Here is a 26,564-nt window from a genome sequence, read left to right on the forward strand (position 1 = left end):
AGAATGTAGGATTGTCTAACTGGAGAGCACTGACCAGTTCCTTTATTCAGAAGACACTTCAGTGTGATGGTTCCTGTCTTCAGGGGGTCCCCAGTCTGCACCAGTGGCTTCAAATCTTTATTGCCCTTGGACTTCAGGAATCTGTCCTTAGGAAACGATTACAAGGATGTTTGCCTGAACAGGGATAAGTTGGAGCAAAATCTGAATGTCCAACCATGGGAAAAAAAAGTCCAATAAGAGTATATCCATGGCACAGAATACTGTACCTCTTGAAAATCACAAATACAAAGACTGTTTCAGGACTCAGGAAAATTTTGAATGTGAGATGTTAGGTTGGCAGTAAGAGAACCTGAAACTATAGGAAATAAGAAGAATAATAATGTTAGTGCAAGAAAATACATCAAAATGCATTGTTAGCAGTGATTATTGTTTGGTGGAAGACTGGGTAATGTTCATTTTCTCCTATGTATGTTTCTATATGTTCCACTTTTTGGATCATTTATGGGTATTAACACTGTAATTAGAAGTATTCCATAAGTATTAAAATTTTAAAACCCAGTTTAAAGTTTCAAAAGTATTATGTAATCAGCGACTGAGTATGTTGAATTTAAACTTGGAGAAACACATTTTGGAGGGTGTTTTATTGCCTGTAAAGGAAGCTGCTGACTTGGTGGGATAAAAATAAGAGCCCATGTCAGCCTCCTCATATGTGGGTGCACAGGCTTGTCCAGCTTCCAGACTGCAAGGGTTCCGAGAGGCCCTAATGGGCTTGTTGAAAAGCTCTACTTGGCTTCTCATTAATGTCACTTTGAGCCATGCTCTACTCAGCTCTGCTGGCTAACCTTGTCCGAAGGTTACTGGTGGCTCTCCAGGGCTCAGCTAATTTTAAACCTGGCTGGCCAGCTCAGTGGTGTGGCATTGTGCTGCAGAGACACGAACAGCTCCCTGGGAGACATGGCTGGGGAAAGATGAGCTGAGTCCCCGGTTTTTTTCTCATCATCCTGTAAGTGATCAGGCATTCTGAACAAGCAAAGAGAGCTGGGATAATAATGAGAGCTTTTACGGTAAAAATCAGGATTATTAAAGATTTGCCAGTAGCAGTGCCTGTTGGTAATTGCACGGTGTGATGTGTCCTGCATGAACTGTGTGAATTCTGACAGCACGAGGATGAGCAAGGTGGATGAGATCCTCTCTTCTGGGAACTAGACACTGACTCTTCATTTAAAGACAGAATGAAACTGCCTTAATTTCACTAGTTATATGGTGTTCTTCTAAATTTACAGAACTCAGACTCTGCTGGTAATAGTTTCCTTCTCTGAAGTTTTTATTAATTTGATTGGAAGAAGGCTCCTTAAAGTTAAAACAAATACACAGAATCTGCCTGACTCCGGCTAATCTGACTGCCAATAAGATTGTCATTTCAGAGCTCTCCCTGCCTTTTTAAGCATTTGTGATAGGTTAAGAGTCCTGTTCAGAAAGAACACTGCTGTGCCTTATACTTGTCACCCTGATAATTTTTTTTTATTAAGATGTCACTGATATACATTCTTTTGAAGGTTTCACAAGAAAAACAATGTGGTTATTACATTCACCCTTATTATCAAGTCCCCCCCATACCCCACTGCAGTCACTGTCCATCTGTATAGTAAGATGCCAGAGTCCCTATTTGTCTTCTCTGAGCTATACTGTCTTCCCTGTTGTCACTCTCATATTTTAACATGAAATACAAATCAGTAACTACAAAATAATGGCACATTAGAGAACTTTTCCCCAACAAAATTAACTTCAAAAACAAACACAGAAAATCCATTTTTTTCTGTTTGGAATCTAAACATTTTTCTCCCTTTCAACACATTCAGGCTGGGAATCTAATAGTACCTATTAGAGTTTGCTCAGTCTTCCCCTGCCAGGGCATTCACAGAGTCTCTCACGCATAAGGGATTACAGTGGGAAACTTAATCCACTGCCTGGTCCTGGGGCTTACCTGCCGAGCCAAAGAAGGGCACCTTTTCTGGTTAGCTGGATCTATACCCCCTCTCTTATAAAGCAGCTGCTAGGAGCAAATTCAAGAGGCCTAGTGGATGGCATTAACCCAGATGAAAGAACAATGTATGAAGAATCAGTAACTTGCTAACTTGCTGCAGTGATTGAAGTTAACTTTATTTGAAGTACACAGGCTGGGTCAGACCACATCAAGTCAGCCGTGTTCCAGCATGAGTGTAGCATGGGAATAAACTTTGATTTCATTTTAGGAAAAAAACAAATGCAAATGTGTAAATGCTTTGTATTTGCCTTTTCTTTCTTGAAGGTCTGCCCTTCCTTCAGTAGACCTAATTAACTTTGTCATGTTTGGATTTAGTTTTGAAAAAATTAAAGCTGAGTAATATTGGGAATTTCTTGAATGAGAATACTTGTTAAAATCTTCATTGACCTAAATCTGACTTTTATAAACAGTTTGAACTAAGCAAACAAAGAAACCCATCCCCCTCTTGCCCTAAAATAATGTTTTTAAAAAGCACGTTCAAAGTAGTTAAGTATAATATAAATATAAGCTACTCTGGATTGGGTTGTAAATGAATGAGTTATTGTGGGAGCTGTAGTGTTGATTTTGAGAGTGTAGTTGTGGATTCGAAGTACATTTCTTAAAACCCGGTTCCTTTTTGACTCAAACTCCAATGTTTGCCTTTTTCCAGCTGGGCTGCTTTCTTGCCTCTTCCTTCCTGCACTTGGCCTGCTTGCCCCTGTGGAGCCCTCTGTTATTTTTGTGGTAACCTGACACTTAGGCCTGCCGTCTGCAGTCCCCTTGTCCCTGGGGGGCGAACTGGCTGTGAGCTGAAAAGGCCCTGCCAGTCTCCCAGGTAGAGCAGGTGCTGCAGAAGGGCTGGGCCCTGGGATGCTGCAGTCTGGGGGTAAGGGTGGGTGTCGCATCAATTAAGACCTCAGATCGTGCCTCCTTAGATAACAGACCTACCTGGAGGCAGGACAGTGGGTGGGTGGGGGTGGGGGGCAGGTAGCAAAGTTGATATTGAGCCTAGAGTCAGGGTTTTTGGAGGCTGGAGTATGCCTGAGACTGTCTTTGTAATTCCTTAAACGAGGATTTCTTAATAGTCATAAAATTTGTATTAATATTTTATGTTAAACTAAATCAAACAGTTATTTATTGAGCTGGGGTGTGGGGATGAAGCACAGAAATGAATGGACAGTCTCTGCCTCCTGAAAATTTTTAGTATAGCAGGAAATAGATATATAAACAGTAATTATTAATTTTAGTTAAATATGGTGGCTCAACATTATTTTGAGAACTTACAGTGTGTTAGGCATAGTTCTAAGATGTGTGTGTATGTGCACATACCCACTAATCTATAAGCATATAGATAAGTAATGTACATAATGACTGCTGATGATCGAGACACCTATACTTTATGTGAATCCTCTCATTTAATCTTTACAACAGGTAGGTAATATTATTCCCATTTTGCACAGGGGAGAAAAAACCAGAGACACAACTAATACGTGAAGAACTCAAAATTCAAACTCTTGGGATTCCAAAGATTCTTTATATATACTTAGCTGCTTTGTCATGTAGATTCTCCAGATACACAGTGTGGTCCCTGCAACTCTAGGGGTATCCGTGAAGGAAGACAATTCAGCAAACATTTTCTGAGTTCCAACAACTTGTCTGGTATGGAGAGATGTTAAATATAGGAATGCCAGGGAACTTCCTGATTAGTTGGGAGAAAGTATTTTAAGGCAAATTATGGTGACGTGTATCAAGTAGATTATTGAACATTTGTTTGAGGTGCTATGGGGACACATAAGTGACCTGTCCAAATGGAGAAATCTAAGGCTTCCCAGAGGAGAAGTTGGTGGCTTTGGTCTTGAAAGATGTTCATTAGATGGAGTGGCTGGTGAGGGGATCATCTGAGCAGAGGGACGCAGGTGGCTGGAGAGGTGAAGCAGTCAGAGCCTGTCATGTCTGGGTGCCTTGGAGTGGTTCTATGGCTGGAACATAGAGGACTGAAGAGGTGTCTGAGAAGCAAGCTGATACAGGGTGGAGAAGGCCATGGTGGCCTATTATGCAGTTGGGTCCTGGCAGGGGTAGGGGGTCTGCTTAAAGGTTTTAAATAAGTGTATGATAAAAGTCATATTTTCATTTTAGGGAAACTGATTTGGATGGAGAACAGCACAGGGGAGGCTTGCTGAAAGTATGTCTTGGGGGATTCTGAATCAGTACTTTTAGCATTAGAGCTGACATCTGTATTTTTATGTCTGCTGACATACATCCAGGGCTGGGAACCTGGCAGAACCAGGTTGTTAGTAGAGGTGGTGGTGTGGGGAGATAGAGGACAGCCCAGCTCAGAGAGAGGTGGTAAGGTCTTGCCTATGAGACTGGTGCAAAGTTAGTGGGGCAGAGAGGAGCAGAGTTGAGAGAGGAGGGCGGAGTGGATCTTGTTGGTGATGAGTCGCATTGGAAGAGATGGGAGAAGCCTGAGATGGTGTCCTTCCTTTGGGTGCTGCTTCAGCCAGGCTCTCTGAGCAGCAAAATCCCTCAGCGGGGCTGTGGGGTAAGGGGTCCCTCATCCAGGGCCTGGAAAATCTCTTTTGGGTTGTCCTGGGTGCATTTAGAGACACAGCCTGGATGCAGAGAAGTGCCTTTGAAGGTGTCAGTGCCCGGTGTGCCAGGTCTGAGGTAGCGCCTGGGCTTGCTTGCTTTCCCTCAGGGCCTTTTGGCCTCTCAGGTTGCACTAGTCGGTTGGACCAGGAGAACCAACACCTTGAATGCCTGGGAGAGGGCGGGTATTGGTGATGTTCTGTAGGTGTAATTGGGAAATGGATTAGATTTTGATTAGCCAGAGGAATGGAGGCTTCTTCCTTCCTTGTTCCTCTACTAGGGTTAGCAGAAGGTGTAGGAGGAAAACATCCTGGAAGGAAATATATACTATCCCCCCCCACCCCCACCTTTTTTTTTCTTCCTGAAGAGCATCCTCCTGTGGGCCTGTGCTGGGGAGCTGCATACATGCTGATTGAATCAAGTTGTGGCCTTTGCCTTTTTTTTACTTGATACTGACTCATTTGTGGGGTAGGGGTGGTTAAGAGTGAGGAGGGAGGAGGCCTATTGTCAGAGACACTGTCTCTCAGAGCACCCTGGGCCTTGCAAAAGTGAGGCAGATTAGGCCTGACTTCAGAATTGGGGTCCTCAGCCTTTCTGTCCGGACCTCACTTTGCTTGGGGGTCTTGCCCCACTGTGTGTCCTTGAAGTGCTTGTGGACTGCTTAGAGCTGGTGTGTGTGCACAGTAGGTACTCAGGTAAATATTTGTTCATTTGAATGAGTGGCTTACTGTCTAAAGGGGGAATGGCACTCACTTATCCTGCCTCGGCCAGTTTCCAGCCAGAGAGTTAGGGTTCTTCTCTTGCCAAAGTTGGACGGGGTAGAAGCTGAGGACCGGTTTAAACTTGGAGGACAGGAATGGCGGCGAGGGCGAGGCTTTAATTGGCCCCTCAGTTTGTATCCCTCTCATTGTAAGACCTGCTATGCAGGTGTTCCATCACTGTGTCATCATTAAATGGCAGATTGTGTTTCTTATTTGAAGGGTGGGGACTCAGTTGTATCAGTCACCCTGGGAACCACTGGGCATTTGTGAATATGCAGTGTCATACATTTTTGGTTAGCTTATACATTGAACATGTGGGCCTTAGCTGGCATTCTCATATTGGCCCTTCACAGATGTGTGTGTCTTTGTGTGAGCACAGCAGCCTTGTCCCCATGTTGGGTTCAGGCATGACCGCACTGTCAGCTCCGAGTCCTCTTGAGGAACCAAGGAAATACTGTAGAATGCTTGAAGACAAAGTCTGATGAGCAGTTACTGGCAGAGCTGAATGACTGGGTACCGAGCGGAGTTAATCCTGTGGCTCTGGGCTGTTTAAACAAGCACACCTGTATAAACTGTCTTTGGGTACATTAAAATGCCTTTATAAATTTGGAATGCCTGAGGGATGTGCCTCGTTGTAACACTTGAGTTTATCTAGAGAACTGTTCTTGCCTTGGACTACACTGAAAATGCTTTTGATTAAGAGATTTGGATTCCAAATTTATAAAATCATCTGTTTTCATTTCATTCTTTATCTCACCAGACAGACAGACAGACACACACACACACACACACACACACACACACACACACACACCACACACACACACTTTCTCTCTCTCTCTTTCTCACTCCTTCAGGAGTTGCTTGCACCCTTCTGATGCTCGTGTTGCCTTTGTATATAACAGTCCAAACCTTTTGAACAGGGCTCAGCCCCCCACCTCACCTCTCCCTGCCCTTCTTGTATAGTTGGCCTAGTAAGTCTTAGTTAGGCTTCAAGACCAACCTAAATGTCATCTCCTGTGAGGCTCTTGCTGAGAGAATCAACCCCTGTTCCTTGCTCCAATAACACTTTGTTTATTCCTCCTCTGACATATTCATTTACTTGTTCATTCATTTATTCACCCATGGACTCATTATTTTAGGCATACATTCATTCATCAATTTGGGGGGCTCCTGTTAAATGCCAAGGGTAGGAAAACAACTAATGGCACGAACCTAAGGCTTAAAAATCTCAGAAACCTGCAGAGGCAGCAGGCGCATAAACCATTCCTGTGTGGTGAGTGAGGTCAGTTCATTCGTCCTGGTGAGTGATGGTGCTTCCTGCAGGAGGAGGAGAGGAGGGCGGGCTTCCCAGGGCAGGGCTTGAAGTCAGGAAGTATAATGAACGTTACCGGTCTCTGCTGGAAGGGTTCTTGAGGAATAGAAGGGTAGCATATTCATTTATCTCAGCACTCTTGTGCCTGGCACATGGTGGGCTGGGGAGAAAGAGGGACCAGAAGATAATTAGAAGACAAATAATTTCCCAGTCTTATTTCAGAATGAATTTAAGGCAGCTTGCAAGGCTGTGAAAGAGCATAAATAAAAAGTGGGAAAAAGGAAAGAAAAGGAAGGGGATAGAGATAGGGACCTAAAGTGAATTTGGGAATGAAACCAAACTTGCTGACCAAAATCACCTGAGTGCTGTCTCTGAGGTGCCTGCCGCTGTGACTGTGCACTTTGGCAGCCGGTGAGTAAAGCGAGACACGTTCAGTTCACCGTGAGGTACAAAACACTTGGTGGTTTGCTTGTTATCGAACTTCCCTTTGGGATCTTTGTAAAGAGCAATCTGGCATGAGGAAGGACCCCCTCAACTCTTGGAGTAAATCTAGTGACTAATTCATGGGTGTTTCTTAGTATGCTGATAGCATCACATAAAAGCCTAAATCAATAAAATAAAAGCAAAATTTATTCAGAGCTCCTGGAATAAACTTTCTCTAAGGTTGCCATGAAGTCAGAAAGGTACTGGAACAAACTGTCTTGACCCCCTTTTACCCAGTGTTCTAATGCTGTGTGCCACTGTCCTAGGTCCTAGAGGTCACACAAGCTCTGTTTCTTCTCCCAAGGAGTTTGGTGATTACGTTTTGGGACTCAAAAAAATACTCATGTATCATTTGGGATCAGGGTATGTATGGTCCGATATATCAGAAATGGGTATTTAAAGGCAGGCAGGCCAGACCTACCACCTCACAAAAAAGTGATAGCCTAATTTTGATGGTTGAGAGGATGAAAAAATCAAAATGTGTTGTGATAAATTGTTTTCTTGGTTACCCTAGGATGACAGGAAAGAGTAGTTTTTTCCTTCTGGACATATTGGAGCCTACGTTTTGGATCCTCCAAATGCTGGTGAAACCCACATGGATCCATTGGATCTTTAGAGAGCATTTGAATTGTATCTCACAGAAGCAGAACAGATCGTGGACTTCCCAGTTCAGGACTTTAAAATGCCATCTTGTTCCAATTTTCCTTGTTGACTGGTTCATGACCCAATCAGAAGTGAACTGTCCATTTGCCTATTGTTTCTGTCTCCCATCATGCTGTGCAAAGAACCCATGGCAGACGGGGGCATGGCTGGAATGAGAGAAGCAGTGTAAGTTCCAGGAGCTGGAGAAGGCAGCCCAGGAGCTGCAGAGCAGCACAGAGGGCCATTCCTGATACAGTGGAAATTGTATCCGAATTAGACAAAGCAGCTGATCTTGGCCGGTCAGTGGCTGAGACCTGGGGTCATACCATTAAGGTGGCTGGCAACAAGTTGTGGAACACTGAGTGTGTCTCCACTGGCCTTTTGTAAGAAGGATGGCACCCCGGGCGTGACCTCCACCCAGGGAATAGCACTCTGTGTGAGGCCCATTGTAGGCATTCCCTGTGGTGTGGGGCTGAGGTGGACCCTTTTGGACTCCAAGCACTTGTCTTAGGGTTTGGCCAAGGGTAGTGTGGGTATTTATTAAGTGTGTTGTTATCTTTTAAGATATGAGCTGTCTTCTGATATTTTAATTTGCTCTCATTCTCATTTAAAATGCTAAAGCACCATGATAATCTGATGGTGAATCTTACCAGCTAAGAAAGTAACATTATTCATAATTTAGTAACTGGGGAGTATTTTCCTGGTATTTGTTTTCTACCTGTACACTCTACAGACCTGATGGAATTGAGGGCTTAGTTTTGGGGTTTTCTTTGTTATTCCTGGGAAAGGGCCTGTAGGTTTTCCTTCTGAAATGCTTACTGACAACTATTACGTCTAACTCTTACAGCCTTTTTCTCTCTCAGAGCAGGAAAGCAGCTTTTGTTTCTGGTTTTGAAATGTGTTTCCTGGCCTTAAATAGTCCTCCTCCCAGAGACCTGTGCACCAGGCTGGGGGTGGTGTCGCCCATCTCTGGCTCCCCCTATGAGTACACAGTCTCTGCACTGAGTCTTCACTTTGGAATGGCAGATTGGCTAGACTGTCTGGACCTGAATCTGTGGCATTGTCCCTCTGCGGGCGCCTACTGATAAAAGAAAGCAGTGACTAGCATGACTGGCTGTACTGATGGGAGAGAGCAAGAGCAGAAACGTCTTTTCTCTCTGGCTAACAGATTTACCAAGGGGCTGGGGAAGGTGATTCCCCTCAAGGCTAGTAATACAGAGCTGCATAGCATGAAATCAATCAAAGCCTTTCTTCAGCTGTCACCTGGGCATGTACTTAGGGCTGATGGAGCGGAGAATTAATCAGGGACTCTCAGGAGGGTGATGCTAAGTCCTCTAATGGGGTGCTCAGCATTGGGGTCTTGGTGAAGAGCTATTGGCTTGTTGATGGATCCTGTTGATATGGAAGTGATCTTCGAAATGAGAAGGAGTAATTATACACCCCTTCCTGTTGAAATTAGAGGGAACCTGTTGGCAACTCGAGTATATGACACCAAGGCTCACTGGCTGCTCCTGGCTCTGAGGCAGATGTGGTCTCAGTTCGCAGTGTCAGCATTCCCTAAACGTTCTGCTCTCTCTGACCATGACTTACTCTTTGCAGTTCCATCTCCCTGGAGCTGCCTTCAAAATCTTCACCTGTATTTCTCAGGCCACTTGTTAGCAAATTTGCCTAGTGTCTGAAATGGTAGGAAACTAACAATTCACTCCACTTTACATATACAAAAGTGATTAACCATCATTAGTGCCTGTCATTTCTCCCAACTACCCAGGGAGGTGAGTCAGTATCATCACTATTCATTAGGAATTAATTAGACTGTGCATAAGGTGTCAGTTGTGGACAGAGCTGAGAATTCAGCACAGCCTGCACGCTCCCTTTGAAATGTAGCCTCTAGCGTACTGTCTAGTGAGGGTGCAGTGTATGACACTCTCATGGATGTGCATTTTCTCTGGAGAAATGATTCCTGGATTCAAATTTTATTAAATATATGACTTTAGCCAACTTATTTAGGCTCCCAGACCTCATAATGTAGGAGTAATACCTAATGGGGTAGTGCAATGATTGAAAAAGATCCTGTAGGAGAAAGCTTCTGGCATCCTGCTTGAAACCTGGTTCAGTGGGAGAAGGTTGAATTTGGATTTGAGGTACTAGTTCTCTTTGGAAGTAAAGCATTTTTTCCCCTAGTCTTTTTGATAGAGGGCAGCTTTTCTCTTATGAGAAAAATTCAGGCTTTCACTAAGATCACAGTGACCTTCGAGCCATCAAGTACTTGGTTGTCTACTACTAGTATTCCAACATGTGACTCTCTTTCTGTAAACCCTGAAGTGGCTCCCACCTATGCCTGCTTCCACTTTCCCCTGAGTCTTAGACACCCTTCTCGGTTTATTTTCACTGCCACTCCCTGTATGTTGCCTTTTTTAATTCAGCTGCTCACTCAAATTTGCTTTGTTACCATTTTTCACCTCTTTGAATTTCTTCCTTGGCTCTGTCATTTTACCCTCGCCACTTTGTTTCCCTTACAGCTTTTCTTGTAGCTGTCAGCTTCTGGTCCTCATCTTCTTTAGTGGAAAAGAAAGGGGAGAGAAGGTAAAATAATGCATCTCAAAAATTATCATTCCATTCAAAATAAGATTTGCTGGTGGTAGAAACTGCTTACTGCCTAGAGGACCCAAACCATATTTATCTCTTTAATGCAGAAGGACCATTGATTGTCAGTAATCATGATTAATAAATAAGAAATTGGATCGACCATTCAGCTCTTGGTTTTCCAAACAGTGCCTGGCTAAGTCTGTCCTCTTACATCTTCCTAGTTTGGTGATTTCCTTTGGGGCATCTACTACTCATTAGAACTGGGGCCAGGGTCAGGGTGAGGAGGGCAAGGACCCCTTCTCATGGAAAGCTTTGGTGGCAAGTTCAGTCATTTTCTTATCAAAGAATGTTCACATCTTCTGGTCGGTTGTTCATTCTTTCTTTTGTTGAATATTTATTATTCCATGTCCTGTGCTACACTTGGAGATATTGTGGTGGGTGTAACAGAGACTGCCCTCAAGGACAGTGCGGTATGGATGGGGGGAGCAATAACAAACCAGCTTACTCAATTCTCTTATAGATAAAAGCTATGCAAACAAAAGGTGAAGAATAACTAAGGTGTCCTCCATCAGTGTTAAGCATGGAAACTAAGGCACATGGGACTACAAGTGCCTATGGCCCTGAGTTACTCAGGTAGAGAGAGAGGGAGTCCTGACTCCCAGTCCAGCTCTTTTTCTATTGCCTCACAGAGTATGAAGACCTTGGCTAAAACAAGCCATATGTTTTTTTTGTGTGTGTGACCCTTATATTCAGTGGCATTTCATTAATCTTGAGGGTTAGTTAAAACTTACCCTTTTATTGAAGAGCTCTTAAATCACCCACAGGTGGGTGAGATGCTGCAGGAATTGTGAGAGACCCACAGGAATTAAGACGAAGGGAGCAGTGGATTTCTCTGCCCTAAGTCATACCCCTGGTGTGTGCATTCCTCGAATAGGGGTGGTATTGGAAGCACCTCATTTGACTGTTGCACTCCCTTCTTCCCCTTGACTTCTTTGCTAGCAGGTGTATTGGTCAAATATACATCTGATGTCATTCTACTGTACTTGTGTTACCTGTCTTGGAGTGTCAATAGATAATTGTGGGAATGGTCCACTGAGCTGTTGAGGCAGTTAACTGGAATATTTGGGTCATTGGTAATACTGCCTTTTGAAGCTTGTTATAGTGGGGCCATGGAGAGTTTCAGGGAGAAAAAATGAGTTTCTGCTTTTTCCTTTAGCTTTAGGATTGCCCCTGAATTAAACTTTCCAGAAGAATATGAAAATTATTGAATGTGTGAATATGAGTTCAAATTTACCTTAGCATTAGCAGTAAAGGTAAATTTATTATCGATTTAAAATTTCCATTTAGTCATCTGAAGACCTTAAGGAGGAGGATCCTTTATAAATTTATTTCTCAGAGGGAACCATTGAGGAAGTTCCTTCATTTCTTCACCGTCCTAATATCAGTAGGCATTTGGGCATTGCAAGATATCTACCACTGTCTGGAGATGATGGGCTTGAAAACAAATGGACATCTGTTCATGGTTTTATGGATGGCAGAGCACCTTCACTCATTATCTCACTAAATCCTTATGGCAACTTTGTTGTAGAGGGACTCTACCCCATTCCCTCCCTTTGAAATTCAGCCTCCAATTCACTGTCTTGTGCGGGTGTAGTGTAAATATGATATTCCCATGGAAAATAGGCACTTTCTCTGGAGGAATGACTCCTAGATTCAAATTTTGTTGAGTAATGGTTTAGTCAACTTACTTGGGTCCCTGAACCTCAGAAGGTAATGATTTTTCTATATTGGAATTGAATTTAACTTACTGTCTCCATTTTATAAACTAAAACTTGAGCTTCTGAAAGATGAACTAATTTAGTCCAGGCTTGTGTCTAGAGGGTGAGCCAGGTTTGGAACCCACATCAGTTTGAGTCTTAATACCACATCTTCCTCCTCTGACCCCAAATCTGTGTTCTTCTTCATTTACTGAATTGAGTGAGAGTTGACTCCCTTGCTCAAGGGATGTGTGAGGAGGTGAGGACATTAGCCCTGTAGCACACACATTCGATGCCTTATTCACTTGATTAAGTCTACTGTTGGTAATAAGCAGTACTTGTTGCTGTACATTCAGAAGTCAGGCAGATTATGGTGGTAGTTAACCTATTCCAGACATTTTTAGGAGATTCCAAATGTGTGGCTGATACTCTCAAAGCCACCTGATACAAGGGCAGTCTCCAGGATGAAGTGGATCTTGAGCTGGGCTGAAGGGACCTGTGGGGTGGAATGCCAGGATGGTTATTTTGGTATCCAGGGCGGGGAGCTTTTCAAAATCAGCCAGCCCCAGTCTTGTGATTGGAAACTCTCTGCCCATACAGGGCCTCATCTTACAATTGGGTTGTAAAACTGAGGGCCCGTATGACTCTGTGGATTATGTATCTGGTACCTTCTGGGGCTGTGTTCTGGCCCTTGTCCGGAGCAGGTAATTTCATCCTGTTGAGCTCCAGTTGACCAAATTGCAAGAGCCTGGACCCAGAGTTCTTCCCTTTGCAGTAAATGAATAAAATCATGAGAGCATTTAGAACAGTTACTGTACTTACTAAAACTGATGGAGTCATTAACGCTAGCATATTGCATTCCCCAACCAAGGACTTGTGATTGTTAGCTATGGAGGACTTGAAGGGGTTGTCTGCAGGACTCTACTGCCTGTCTTAAAAGGCAGTCCATCTAGCAGGAAAATTATCCTTATAATGAACCTTCTTTGGAACTAATGAATCTTCTTTGGAACTTCCACAGAGTGGGTCTATCCTCTCCCCATGTGACAGACAGCTCTTCCAAGGTGATTCATTGTCTAAGGACACTAAACTTAGCAATTGTGATTCAGAAAGATCTTACCAGCATTGAGCCATGGGCTAAGCAGTTTAATTGAAAACATAAACGCCTGCTTTTGGCTCCTAAACCAATTGCACAAAAGAGGGAATTCAGGAACAGCACTTGGAGTGTGGGGCTTAGAGGTATTATGGGTCATAGGTCCACCTCTGTCATTGATTGAGGTTGTGGACAAAATGGGGTGTGTTCTTGAGGGCTGGGCAGAAGAGTAAGTGAATTATGTCTAGTCTGGAGCATAATCAGGAGCCTGGGTGCTGTTCCTCTCATAGCTAAATGGGTGTTTTGGAGGAGATTTGCCCCTGCAAGGGATGGTTAGATCCTCAAGGGATGGATAGAAGTTAACCGGAGCTTGGTTATTAGCCTATTAGATGGAGGAACCTCAACATATCAGTACAAAGGAGGTAATACTGGGGAAGTAGTGGTTTCTTGTCATTGGTTATGTTCAAGGTAGACTGTATGATCAACTAATGGGAGGTGTTAGAGGGAACTTGAAGCATTGGAGTAGGGAAGGGGGTGTTGGTGTGTTCTGGTCTGGAGACTTTAGGGTCTCAGTTACATGGTAATACTTTTTTTAGGCAAATAAAGGTCTCCCATTCTGTTCAGCTGGCCTTCACTTCCTGGACTCCATCTCTCTACCATAATGGTTGTGTGCTGGGGACATCCACTGTTCATCTTAAAATGTGGCTCCCTGGCGTGAATTCATACTGCTGTGAGCTGCTCAGAGCTCAGGAAGTGCCCTGTGTCCTTATATATGTCTGTTGTTCTGTTTGTCTCGTTTTGGGTGAGGTGGAGATGGGAAGGGGGACTAGCCACTGCTGAAAGCATTCACTCATATTCTCATAATTTTTCTAATAAACTTCTTTGGAGCTAGAACAGATTCTTGGGTAGAGTGCAGTTCAGCTTGAATTTTGTAAGACTACTAGATCCCAACCAAAAAAAATGTAATAACTTGAGGATTCAAAAGGCCCACACTGCAGGCATCGAAGAGTTCATCTTGGGGTCAATCACAAAACCCTTTCTTGTGGCATAATTTATTCCTCAACATTTGGCAGTTTTTAAAGTCCTGTCTTCATGTACACGTGTTGGTAAGAAGTAGTAAATATTTTGCTGATAAGTTCCTTGAGTGATGGATCAGTGGCAGCATTTAAAAGCAGACAACCTGAGGGTTTTTTTTTTTTATCCAGGTGCTGCCAAATCTAAAAAGCTGTCAGGGTACGAAGCCAAAAGCACCCACTAGTTTACACCATTAATTGTGTCATGTTCCTGTGCCTCCGAGTTCCTGCACCTGGGATCTGTTGATACACACGGGTGGGGGAGGGCAGGGGGAAAGGGTACAGCTGGGAAAGACAAGGAAAGGAGACAGGTTGCTCGCTCTCTCAGGTGACTGCCCTGGAACACGGAGCAGTCCCCGGTGCCTCTGGGGCTGCCAGCATCTGCTTCTCTCCTGGCCGCCTCTGTTGTAGTGTTGCATGGACCTGAGGCAGGGAAGCGGGTAGAGTGGTGGGAACCCTAAGCTCTCCCTACTCAGGCCTTTTTCTCCTGTCTTGGATCTTCTCCCCCTTTTGGGGAAGCTTTTGAATTAATGACCTGATGCCTTTTCAACAAAGGAATATTGGTATGTTAGTGTTACAGACAGCAGGGGGTACTGGATTAGATAATTTTCCCGTTGGTGTTTCTGCCAGTTTGACATTTGTTTGGAGGGCTTATCCCTTTATGACCATAGGTTACATGCATTATTTAAGGGGTATAAATCTTTGAGAAAGGCATTTTTTGGTTCTGTAATCTTCAGTGCTGCAGAGAAATGAATGAGAGACTCCCCACAGTTTTCCATGGGATCAGGAATTCCAAGTTGGCTGCCAGGGGAAGGTGCTCCGCCCAGGGGTAAAACATAACTGCAGATGATCTGACCACTTGTGTTAGTTGTTGCAGGGAAGGCAGGAATGGGGACAAGCTGGTCCTCTCGTCAGGGTTACAGTATAGAAGCTGAGCGTGTCAGAGTGACCTGACTGTATAGGGCAGATGCCCTGTGTAGAAACGCTGTAGAGCCGCAGATACAGCTTAGCTGGCCTGCCTGGCTGTTTCACCAGAATGAGTATTTGTGGTAACAATCTTCCTGCCACCATCTTGTATCTCAGTGATCTCAGTGACAAATACTGGGACGGCTTGCCAATTTAGAGTTTTTCCAATTGCCACAGTGACGTAGACATCCTTTTCTTCACTGTATTTTCTTTTTAACAACTTGTTCTGCTCTGGAGATTTGATTATCATTGAACAAAGTGCTCCTGGTAGACAGTAGGCACTTAGTAAATGGTTTTGCATGATCCACTGTGAACTTTATTGCCTTTCATCTGTGAAGATTATCTGGTCTCTACCTGCCGTTGCACATCTGTATGAGTGCTTAACATGATAAATAAGGAACAAAAAGCCACTTAGATTTCAAAATTCCATATTCTCAACTAGGAATTATTCTCCAAGCAAAGCTGGGGCCTGAAGAATGTGCAGTAGAACTAGTAAGGGCAGTGTGTTGGTGGTTATCCTTATCACACTATCGTTTGATTTCTCTCTTAGGTTTATTTTCTTGAAAAGGCTCCAGGCTTCGGCTTGGAAAACCCAACCGCCAAAATTGAGCCCAGCAGCTGGAGCGGCAGTGAGAGTCCTGCCGAGAACATGGAGAGAATGAGTGACTCTGCAGATAAGCCGATGGACAACGATGCGGAGGGGGTCTGGAGCCCTGACATTGAACAGAGCTTTCAGGAAGCCTTGGCTATCTATCCACCATGTGGGAGGAGGAAAATCATCTTATCAGACGAAGGCAAGATGTATGGTAAGTGGTTTGGAATGCTCCTTTGAAATATTACAATCTGCCTTTGTTGTTAGGGATCATTGTAGCTAGCCCTCTGCTGAGATCCATTCATTATACTGGGTTGAATGATCTTTGTAGAATTAGTTGGCCATCCAAGGGACCGGATCTCAACTAAAGTAGGGAGTCAATCAAGGACCAATAGGAAGTCATTCTCTGGGGTTTTCTGGTCCTCCTTCATGCTCAGTGGCATTATATCAAAAGCTCTAAAGGTCCAGGTAGGAGCACAGATGCAATGGCATTTGTGGGCACCAAACGTGGGGACTCGTTCTTCAGAGTGCATGCCTGATCTAAAGGAAGTGCTGCTGCTTGATTCTCTCCCAATCACTGGTGCTATGTAGAAATGGTGACCCGGTGCTGCCAAATCTCTTGATCCTTCCCCCTCCCCAGGAAGAGCTAGCAATGGATATATGAAATCTAATCACTTTTAAAAGCCAGGATTTTTTTTTAAACATGACTCAGTATAGGACAGATGACACATGCACACGGGCTTGAGCAGACCTTTGAACTACCTGTTTGCTGCTTAGTTGCCAGCTTATAGTTGACTGGCCAGACAAGACATTAGCCCCCCAGGCTCCTTGCACCAGTCACACCTTTTAGCAGAGGATTCCTGGCAGGGTGCTCTGACGAACAGTACTCAAGAAGTACCCAAGAAGGCAAGAGTAGTTGACCAGATGGCTTGGAATGCCAAAGGCCGCAGCAGGTACCCATCCACTTGTCTGGGGCCTGTGTGCTGGGTGTGGGCATTTCCCGCTCCTCCTGTACATGCTACCAGCTGCAGACCTATACTTTTTGGCCTCTTCCCTTTGGGGAAGCAGATGGCAGGTGGTTGCTTTTGCATTCTGCTTGTCTAATTGGGCATGTTGAATTGACAGAGTTTGTACTGTAGTTGAGTCTAAAGAGATGCAAACAAATAACCAAAATTCACAGAGAACTGGCTCAGCAACCTACCTGAGGTTGTTAACTTACCACGGGAATGATTTATTTCTAAATAATTTGTAAGCTTTTCCATAATAGGGTGTTGTCCCTTTAATACTGTGCCTCCTCTATCAGGAGCCGTAGGAGGCTGCTGCTCCAACCAGCACACACTGCTGAGGAGAAAGCAGATGGTGCAGCTGCCACCAGCTGTGCCTGCCTCCCCCCACCCCCCAACTGGGATGATGTAATGGAAACAAGGAAATTTTTGCTTTCTGCAGCATTACAATCTCTGGGCCTGTCAGACGCACACAGGGGAGAGAGAGAACCCAAACCTTAAGCATTTGTTGTGTGCACTCATATCCTTTGTAGCCAGAGAAGTTTCTTTCACGTCGTGAAATGGACCCAGGTTGAAACATATGAGCTGCTTTGGGTAGAAAGTTTCAGGGCCTTGAGTTTTCTGTGTGTTTGTATCTTTTCTGGGTGACACTCCTCAGCCTGGCTATTGGCTTTCAGGGTCTTGTCTTCATACCTGAAAATGTAACCTCCCCGTTTTAAAAGCAGAGAAAAACACTTGCATTTTTGAGCCTTCTTTGAAGCTTGTTTTATTACTAGTGGTGAAGATGGCTTCGGGCCATTCTACCTTGTACATCTCCCATTTGTTTACCCAGAAATTGTTTTAATCTAAAATACTGGCCAAGTATCAGACATTGTGATTGGGATTAGCTGCTGCCCTTTACTTCCCTTGGGGAATCCTGAGGAAGGCATTGTCCCTTCAGGAACAGGAGTTCAGGGATGAAAATATAAGTCAAAGAAACGGTTGACTTTTTCAATTCCAGTTTTGTTTTATTTCCTAAATTATTTTGATTTTACTCCACGGAATCCAAAATGTTTTCAATGTTTTCATTTTCAAAATGCTTAAGAGAAAAAGTATGCTCTGAGGGCCTTGAGAAATTTAAGAAATACAGTTTTTAGGTAGCAGCCATAGTAGATTTAACCAATTTGCTTATAACTCCATCAAAAAAATAATTCTTTGAGAAAGTAATTGTGTAAGAGCTCTTGTTGATAATTGGGCGCCAGAGGCAGAGGGCTAGGAAAAAGAGCTGTGAGAAGCTTTTGAATTTGAATCATTTACCAACAGTGAATTCGAGCAGTTACATGAACAGTTCCACCCTTGGTCTGCATCTCAGTTCCCCCATGTAATGCAGAGAGGCTAAAGTAGTCTTAGGACTTCTTCATTTTATGATGCTGTGATTTTGTGACTTGTACCTCAGTAAGAGTGATCAGTCTGTTGACGCACACAGTGCCAGCTGTGAGAGCAGCTATGTCTTTGGTGCCCAGGGTAATCAGATTCTGAGAGCTTCCTGAGAGCACATGTTCTTGATGTAAAGACTTTTTATCCTTCAATCAACATTACATTTCCTGTGTTGGTGACCAGCCCGTTTTTACTGGAGCAGTCCTTTTGAGCAAGCAGCATTAGGAATTGTAACTGCAGAGGTGTGCGTGCTGGATTTGGGGTACAGCAGATGAATTTGCTGCAGTGACCCTGAAGCCACCCCCTCCAGGCAGCTACATGTGGAGAAAACATCCCCCCCAATTCCTTGTCTTTGGCCAACATCGGGGAACTTTGCTCTACTGCTCCTTTGGAAGGGAAACCTGATGCTAGCAGGGCTATGGCAGATGGAGATGGGAACTGCCCCAGATGACTGGGAGCTACCTGCGACCCGCTTATGACTTTGAGGATGAGAAAGGTTCATCTGGGAACCTCTGCAGTAAGGCCCCAGACATTCGGGGATTGAGTCATGTGAGCAGGGTGCGGCCAGAGCTCCTGTTCCTTGGTTTCTGGCCGATTCCCCATCTTACCTGGACATAAACCAGATCAGGAGTTGAAGTTTCTTAAGGTCCTCAGAGCATACTTTTTCTCTTAAGCATTTTGAAAATGAAAACATTGAAAACATTTTGGATTCTTTGGAGTAAAATCAAAATAATTTAAAGCCTTTAGTGAAGTACCAAGTGTTTTTGACCTTAGGGAGTTATCTGTTATTTCTGAACATTTGTAGAGTGCGTTGTGATGTCACTAATCCTGAGCCTTTGAGGAGCAAGGTCAAGTGCAGCGCTGATTTATTTTGGTAATGAAATTTCCTCCGTGGTTGGCAGTAGGGCAAATGCAGTCTTAGAGGGGGAAAATGGAAAGCTCTCTTTATGATGAGGTTTGGATCCTTAGAAGAGATGGCTTAATCTCACTCTGTTACCTGGGTCTGGGGGGTGCTGAGGTTTTACGTGGTGGTTTTCCACGTGGACAGACTGCTCCTGCCTTGGGCACCTCGGGTGTAGGCAGTTGTCCTTAGGGATAATTCCAAGGTGGGAGAGACCTGTTCCCTCTTGGGTGCCTGCAAGCTCAGTCTCTCTGTTTTCCTTTTTCCTTTCTTATTTTTATGTAGCTGTTTGCCTCTTTTTTCTAGTAGTTGGGAAGGAGATAACAAGCAGGAGGGTAAGATGGGAGAGAAGTTCTTGATCAGGAAGCTTGTCTGAAATGGAGTTTCAAAGGAGCAGGCCATAGTTCGAAACAAAACAGTGAGCCATGGGAGCACCTGGATGTGTTTCTGTTGAACTGAAAACCCTAGTCTAGCAGTGTGGCCAGATATCTCCTGCAGTCAAATCAGGGTATGGATAGGAGCTGACATTCACTGACTGCTTGCTTTAGAGAGAAAAAAAGTATAGCCCTTAAAATTCTGGACTTTGGCCTGACTTTGCCACTTCTAGATCATCAGACTTTGGGTGAATTGCTTTACCTTCCTCCTCCTCTTCCATATCCTCAACTGCAAAAGGGATTTCACAGGATTTTTGTAAGAATTAAACAAACTTATTGTGGTCTGGGACCCCTTACACATCCAAACGGTCTCTGGCATAGAGTGAGATCTGTAAGAGCGTGGTTGAACTGAAAACAAAAAGCGTGCTCTGCCTGGAACTGCGTTAAAGCCTTTACAGAGAATTTTCATCTGATTTTCACAGCAACATTTTGAGGTAAGTATTATGATCCCCACTTTGTAGGTGAGGAGGCCATGATCAGTATGCATGGTATATATATAGCTGGGAGGTTTCAAGTCCAGGTCTGTCTGACTCTGAAACCTGGGCTCCTTCTACTGTGTTTGCACTCCTTCTTTGGTAGAGGTCATTACGTGTTAATTCAGCAAACCTGAATTGAGTGCTGCCTGTATTCCAGCGCAGTGCTAGGCGTTGTCAAGGATGTAGTAATGAACCAGCCAGACATGGTCCCTGCCCTCATGGAGCCATCACAAGTTCATTTGCAGGAAACACTGACCTGAGGTCAGGGCAGTATGCCAGAGCTTTCTGGGAAGTTTGAGGGCCCTTTGAAGATGGACATCTTCCACTTAGTCGTTTGAAGCCTGTTCTTGGCCATTGCTGTCCAGGGCACCTGGCCCAAGGCTGGCAGGAAGAGAGCTTCTCAAATAACGCAGTGGGGAGGCTCCTAGATCACAAGACTGCTCTGATAGTGGCCAGGAAGATGTCTGGAAGCTTTTGTGCCCTGGGATTCTGCAGGCAGCCTGGGCAATGACTTTCTCTTTTTGTGAGCAGATAGCTTCAGGGTCCTTGGTTTACAGCAGCTCCATGGGGGCTCCTTTCCTCCTGGGCTGCCAGGCCTTATACCTGCAGAGCTGAGTGGTGAGGAGGAGAGAAGGTGAGAAGGAAGGTGTCTCTGGGCCAGTTCTCCACCATTGCTGACCTGAGACCTGCCAGAAGCACAACGGAAGAGAGAAGGGGGCGTTTTATTAAGGTGGTGGCAGAGTAGACAAGGAGCCTTCTGAGTGAGTGCATGCCAGCAGGTGTGAGTCAGCGCTAGGCAATCACTTAGGCAAACAGACTGAAATCCATGGCCCCTGGATTCCTCCTGATGTAGACAACTGGTCAAGGAAATACAGGGTCTTTGTAAGATAGTGGACTTTATACTGTATCTTTGAGGCCCAGGAAGGTGGCCTATGACTGTGGAGGCCCCAGTGGCCCTGATGTAGAAATGGCTGTAAACTCAGTCCTATATGCTCTCCAGGGCTCTTGGAAAAGTGACCCTTGGGGCCTGTGCTGAACTTGATCTTCTTAATGCTCCATCTGAACATCAGGTGTTATCTTTGATTTCCTCTTTCTGTCTGACCTGTGGTTCAGGGTATTATTTCAGGTGAACTGGCTAGAAATGGGAAGCACAAATAGCTGTGCCCTTAGAACAGGCTAGAGACTCCATAAAGCAGGGACCCCACCCTACCTGTCTGCTCAGACATAGAAGGTGTCAGTAATATTTACTGAATATATGCGTACATGAATTATTGAGTAAGACAGAGAAAGGTGGGTAAGTGCCTGATCCCTGAGAACCTCTATTGTTAGAGGATCTGGCTGGAGAGAAGGGGAGAAAATAGGAAAAAAGAGAAAAAGATGTTTGTACTTTTAATGGTCTTCTGGATTGAGAAAGAAGAAACCCTGATTATTTGCTGTGTTGGCAAATGTTAGTTCAAGAGGTAGGAGAGAGACTTCTGTGCAGATAGGCACAGTAGCAGAATGAGGGTTAATTCTGAAATCCCGAGAACAGATGAGTAATGGGGGATTTTGAAATAGTTGGGTTCCTGTGAGAAAGCAAAGCCAGCGTCATGAGTGTTTTGATTGGGAAATGTAATGTGTGGGGGGTACGCAAAGGTTTATGCGCAAGGTGTGAGCCCTTGAGCAATCTGGGTAAAAAATACCTAATTAGGATGGCTCAAGAAATGGTTATAAGGGAGAGAGAGAAAAAGGAAAAGAAAGTTAAACTTTTACCAAGTTATGCTTTCTAAAAGTTTTGCTCTAGCAGTGGGTGAGCTCTGGGATTCGGAAGACACCAACTTATAAATCATTCAGAGCAACATGGTTTGACTGTGAGTGGGGTCACCAGATATAAAATCATTAAAATAGCTGACCTGTTTGACAACCTGCTCTGTGCTAGGTGCTTCCTTTAGAATGCTTTAGAATGTGTTGTCTTGTTTATTCTTCAAAGTGACCCAACAATATAGGTACTGTGTTTGTCCCCATTTTACAGCTAATGCCCACCAAGGTCAAGTTACTTGCTTAAGGTCACACAGTAAATAAGTGGTAGAGCTGACATTTGGAACCAAGTCAATTAATACAACTAACTACAATATTGATACGGAAGGAAGTATATTTTCTACTAGATTACAGCTTAGAGGTAGGGCAATGGAAAATGTGATTATTTATGATTGGTGAATGCACATATCTATATTTGAGAACTTGACAGAGTGAAAGAGTTAGAGGCAGAGAGGCAGGTTTAACTGAGTGAACTTCAAATGGGAAGAGGCCACTTACTGTTTATTTCTTTTTAAAATTCCTTTGGGTTATAAACTCCTTTGAGAATCTATAGAAACTTGTGGCTTTTCTCCCCAGAAAAGTACATGTTTGTGTGTTGTTCTAGGATTTTTAACTCCATGTTTAACTTCAGGTGATTTCTGGAGTCTAGGTTCTGCCCAGATAACTTGCTGTTATAGGAAGAGAGAGAAGGGAAGGGCATTCAGGTCCAGGGGAACAGCATGAGAAAGGCATAGAGTCCTGAGATGGCACAGCTCTGTGCTCTTAGAAGTGAGGGTGTGTCCTGGAGGCTGATGTGAATGTGCTTGGAAATATGGGCTGGCACTGTGTGGTCGAGGGCCTTGAAGGCCATGCCATGGTCTGGTGCTCGATCTAAGGACAAAGGGAGCGATGACGTGGCCCGGCCTGTGTTTTACAAAGCCAGCTCAGAAGTGGGAGGATGAGTTAGATGGCTATTGCAGTGGTCCTGTGGGGCAGCATGGGCCTGACCCCGGGGCAACATGGGCCTGACCTGGGGCAGCATGGGCCTGACCCAGGAGCACCATAGGCCTGACCCGGGGGCAGCATGGGGCTGACCCAGGGGAGCATGGGCCTGACCTGGTGTTGGCACTGTTGGCGGGGCTGGCTGAGCGGATGCAGCTTGTGAAAGAGTTGTTGAATAGGATTTCAGGTTCCTCCTCTGGGTGATAGGAAGGCTGGTGGGTCTATTAAGTGAAGTGGGAGTGGAGACAGGAGGAGCAGGTTTACAGAGAGAGGAATGAGGAGGTGCATTTAGTCATGCGCTTGAGGTACTGGTTGCCATCCACACAAAGGTGGCCTTTCGGGATGTCGGGAGGTGGGATCCTGCCTGGAGCTCAGGCAAGTTGAAGTTGCAGGGCCAGTGGGGGGCTCACCATCAGAGACGTGATCCCTGCAGCTCTGAGAGGGACCTGCGAAGTGCAGGCACACAGCGTGTCTTGGTGTCACCAGCATGGAGTTTTAGATGGAGCGTCTGTAGCAGTGAGAGAGCGTATATTGCCATTTTCAGAAAAAGGGAGACACATCACTGGTTCCCAAGCCTGACCATCATTAGTAGAAGCACTTGAGAAGCTTTAAAAAAGCAGAAGACAAAACAAAAACAGATTCAAGCTAATTGATTCAGCATTTCTGGGAGTATGGTCTGGGAATCTTTATTTTTAAAAGCTCCCCGGGTAATTCGGATGATCAGCCAGGTTTGAGGGGCACTGGGCTAGGCTACAGCCTAGGTCCAAGAGGACAGGACCACATTTTTAGAGTTGGTAAAAGAAACAAATGAGCAGAGCACAAGACTGACATTTGAAACAGTCTTTACAGGGTTTGGTACAGAAATTGGATCCACTATTCAGGATGTGCTCCCTCTGTACTTGGAGGGAACATGCCATGGCCCAACCTTGGAGAGGTTTGGCCACACACCCAAGGAGCCATGAGATGGTATCTTGAAGGACATAAAAAGTTATAGGAAGACTTATTTTTTTTTTGAGAGGGCATCTCTCATATTTATTGATCAAATGGTTGTTAACAACAATAAAATTCTGTATAGGGGACTCAATGCACAGTCATTAATCAACCCCAAGCCTATATCTCAACAGTCTCCAATATTCTGAAGCGTAACAAACAAGTTCTTACATGGTGAACAAGGTCTTACATAGTGAATGTAAGGCAGTCATATCACAGTGCAAGGGCAAGTCATATCACAGAAACTTTCGGTTTTGATCATGCATCATGAACTATAAACAATCAAGTCAGATATGATTATTCATTTGATTTTTATACTTGATTTATATGTGAATCCCACATTTCTCCCTTATTATTATTATTATTATTATTTTTAAATAAAATGCTGAAGTGGTAGGTAGATGCAAGATAAAGGTAGAAAACATAATTTAGTGCTGTAAGAGGGCAAATGTAGATGATCAGGTCTGTGCCTATAGACTAAGTATTAATCCAAGCTAGACAAGGGCAACAAAACATCCACGGATGCAGAGGATTTCTCTCAAAACGGGGGTGAGGTTCTAAACTAGGAAGACTTATTTTTGAGCAGGGGAGGGACTTGGTTATTTATTAGTAGTGGTGGTGGGGATATTTATGGTTGAGAATATATTTAATGGAACGAAACCCAGAAGAGACTCTAAAGGGAGTAGGGCTCTTACTCTGATGCATAATGGTGGGCGAGGATGGGTAGGGGGCCTACCGCTTGCTTTCTTCAGATGTGGAGTGAGGCCATGTGGGCTGAGGCAGGTCATGGGCTTTTGACAAGTAGAGCAAGCTTAGCGGAGATAATGCCAGGGAGTGGGGTGTGGATGGACAGGGGTGAGGAGGAGAATTCCTGAGCAGTGGAGGGAGGGCTGGAGAGAAGTGGGAGAGCCTTGCTTTTTTAAACTGAGATAGTTGTAGATTCACATGCAATTGTGAGAAATAGGACAGAGATCCTTTGTACACTTTGTACACTTCCCCCAAGGGCTCCATTTTGTGAAACTGTGTTAAAATATCACAACTGGGATGTTAATGCTGATATAATCCACTGATCTTACTCAGATTTCCTCAGTTCTGTTTGCACTTGTGTGTGTGTTGTATTCTGTACTGTGTCATCACCTGTGTAGGTTCATGTATCTGCTACCACAGTGATGGTGCAGAGCTCCCCAGACCACAAGGATCCCTGGGCCCGATGGCCAGCTTCCCCTCACCTTATCCTCAACTCCTGGCAACCATTGATTGATCCTCTATTTCTAAAATGTTGTCCTTTCCAACGTGTCATATACTGGAATCACACTCTGTGGAGCCTTTCAGGACTGGCTTTTTTCCCATCCAGCAGGACAGCCTGGAGATCCACCCAGGTCACTGTGTGTGCCAGTGGTGTGTTCCTTTTCCGTGCTGAGTGATATTTCATGGTGGTCATGGCCCAAGGGCCGATTCCAGGTTTTGGTCTTTGCAAATAAAGTTGCTGCGGCCACGTACCTACATGGTTTTGGGTGAACCTAAGTGTTCATTTTTGTGGGAGAAATGCCCAGGAGTGTAATTGCTGGGTCATATGGTAGTTGTAGCTTTAGGGGTTTTTTTGACTGCTCAACTGGCTTCCAGATTAACTGTCCCATTTTACTTTCTCACCTGCAGTTGAGGTTCTCTGCATCCTTACCAGCATTTGGTGTTGTCACTGTTATTTAGCCATTCTGATAGGTGTGTAGTGAAGTCTCATGTGGTTTTAATTTGCATTTCCCTAATGAGTAATGGTGTTGAACATCTTTCATGTGCTTACTTTCCATCTGTATATTCTCTTTGGTGAAATGTCTGTTCATGTCCTTTGTCCATTTTCTAATTAGATTTTTAATATTTTTACTGTTGAGGTTTGGGAGTTTGTTCTTTATTCTAGATATGAGGCCTTTGTCAGATATGTGGTTTGTAAGTATTTCATCCTTGTCTATAATTTATTTTTTCATCTTCTTCACATGGGATTCCATAGAGGAAAAGTTTTTAATTTTGATGAGATCCAATTTACTTATTTTTCCTTTTGTGGATTTTACTTTTGGTGTCAAGTCTAAGACCTCACTGTCTAGCCCTAGATCCTGAAGATTTTCTCCTATGTTTTGTTTTATGTATAGTTTTATTTACGTCTATGATCCATTTTGAATTAATCTTTGTGTAAGGTGAGGAATGTTACTTTTTGGGTAGTCCATTGGCATGATTATGTGATTGATATGTATATTTAACCACAGGATTATTGACAGTTTTCACCAGAGGTTATTTTGACATTTATCAAGACTTAGGATCTGAGACACTAAGGTGCTGGTTGAGTGTGTGGTTGCACCACTCTAGGTTGGGAGAGGGACAAGGTGAAGCTGGAGGGGCTGGTAAGTCATGCCATGTGCTGCTCAGAGGCTCTGCCCAGTTAGGAAAGTTGCAGAACAGGAGGCTGTGGTCATGCATGGGAGAGGAAGCCTCTGAGATTAGAGGTGGAGAGATTTCAAGTGATCAGTTTCGAGGTGTGGCCACATATGTGGTCAGCTGATATGAATGTGGGTGATGGAAGTAAAACATCAAGAGGTTCATCAGCACTGGGTTGATTAATCGTTTTTTTTTATCACTAATCTACAATTACATGAAGAACATTATGGTTACTAGACTCCCCCCTTCACCAAGTGCCCCCGC

General features: G+C 44.2%; 1 protein-coding gene across 12 annotated transcripts in view; it reads left to right on the forward strand.

Annotated features, from left to right (window-relative positions):
* Positions 1-26,564, forward strand: part of TEAD1 (TEA domain transcription factor 1) — a 265,692-nt gene that overhangs the window by 71,554 nt on the left and 167,574 nt on the right. For 11 of the 12 annotated variants that reach the window (XM_036918047.2, XM_036918039.2, XM_036918042.2 and 8 more), the window contains exon 2: positions 15,836-16,091. In XM_036918047.2, coding sequence (XP_036773942.1) covers positions 15,935-16,091 — 157 coding nt within the window. In that variant the 5' untranslated portion in view covers positions 15,836-15,934. Of the gene's footprint in view, positions 1-633; positions 1,004-15,835; positions 16,092-26,564 lie in introns of those variants that run through there. The other variant, XM_036918051.2, reaches the window with a different exon arrangement.

The sequence above is a fragment of the Manis pentadactyla genome, chromosome 9 (genome assembly GCF_030020395.1).
Source record: "Manis pentadactyla isolate mManPen7 chromosome 9, mManPen7.hap1, whole genome shotgun sequence".
NCBI lineage: Eukaryota > Metazoa > Chordata > Mammalia > Pholidota > Manidae > Manis > Manis pentadactyla.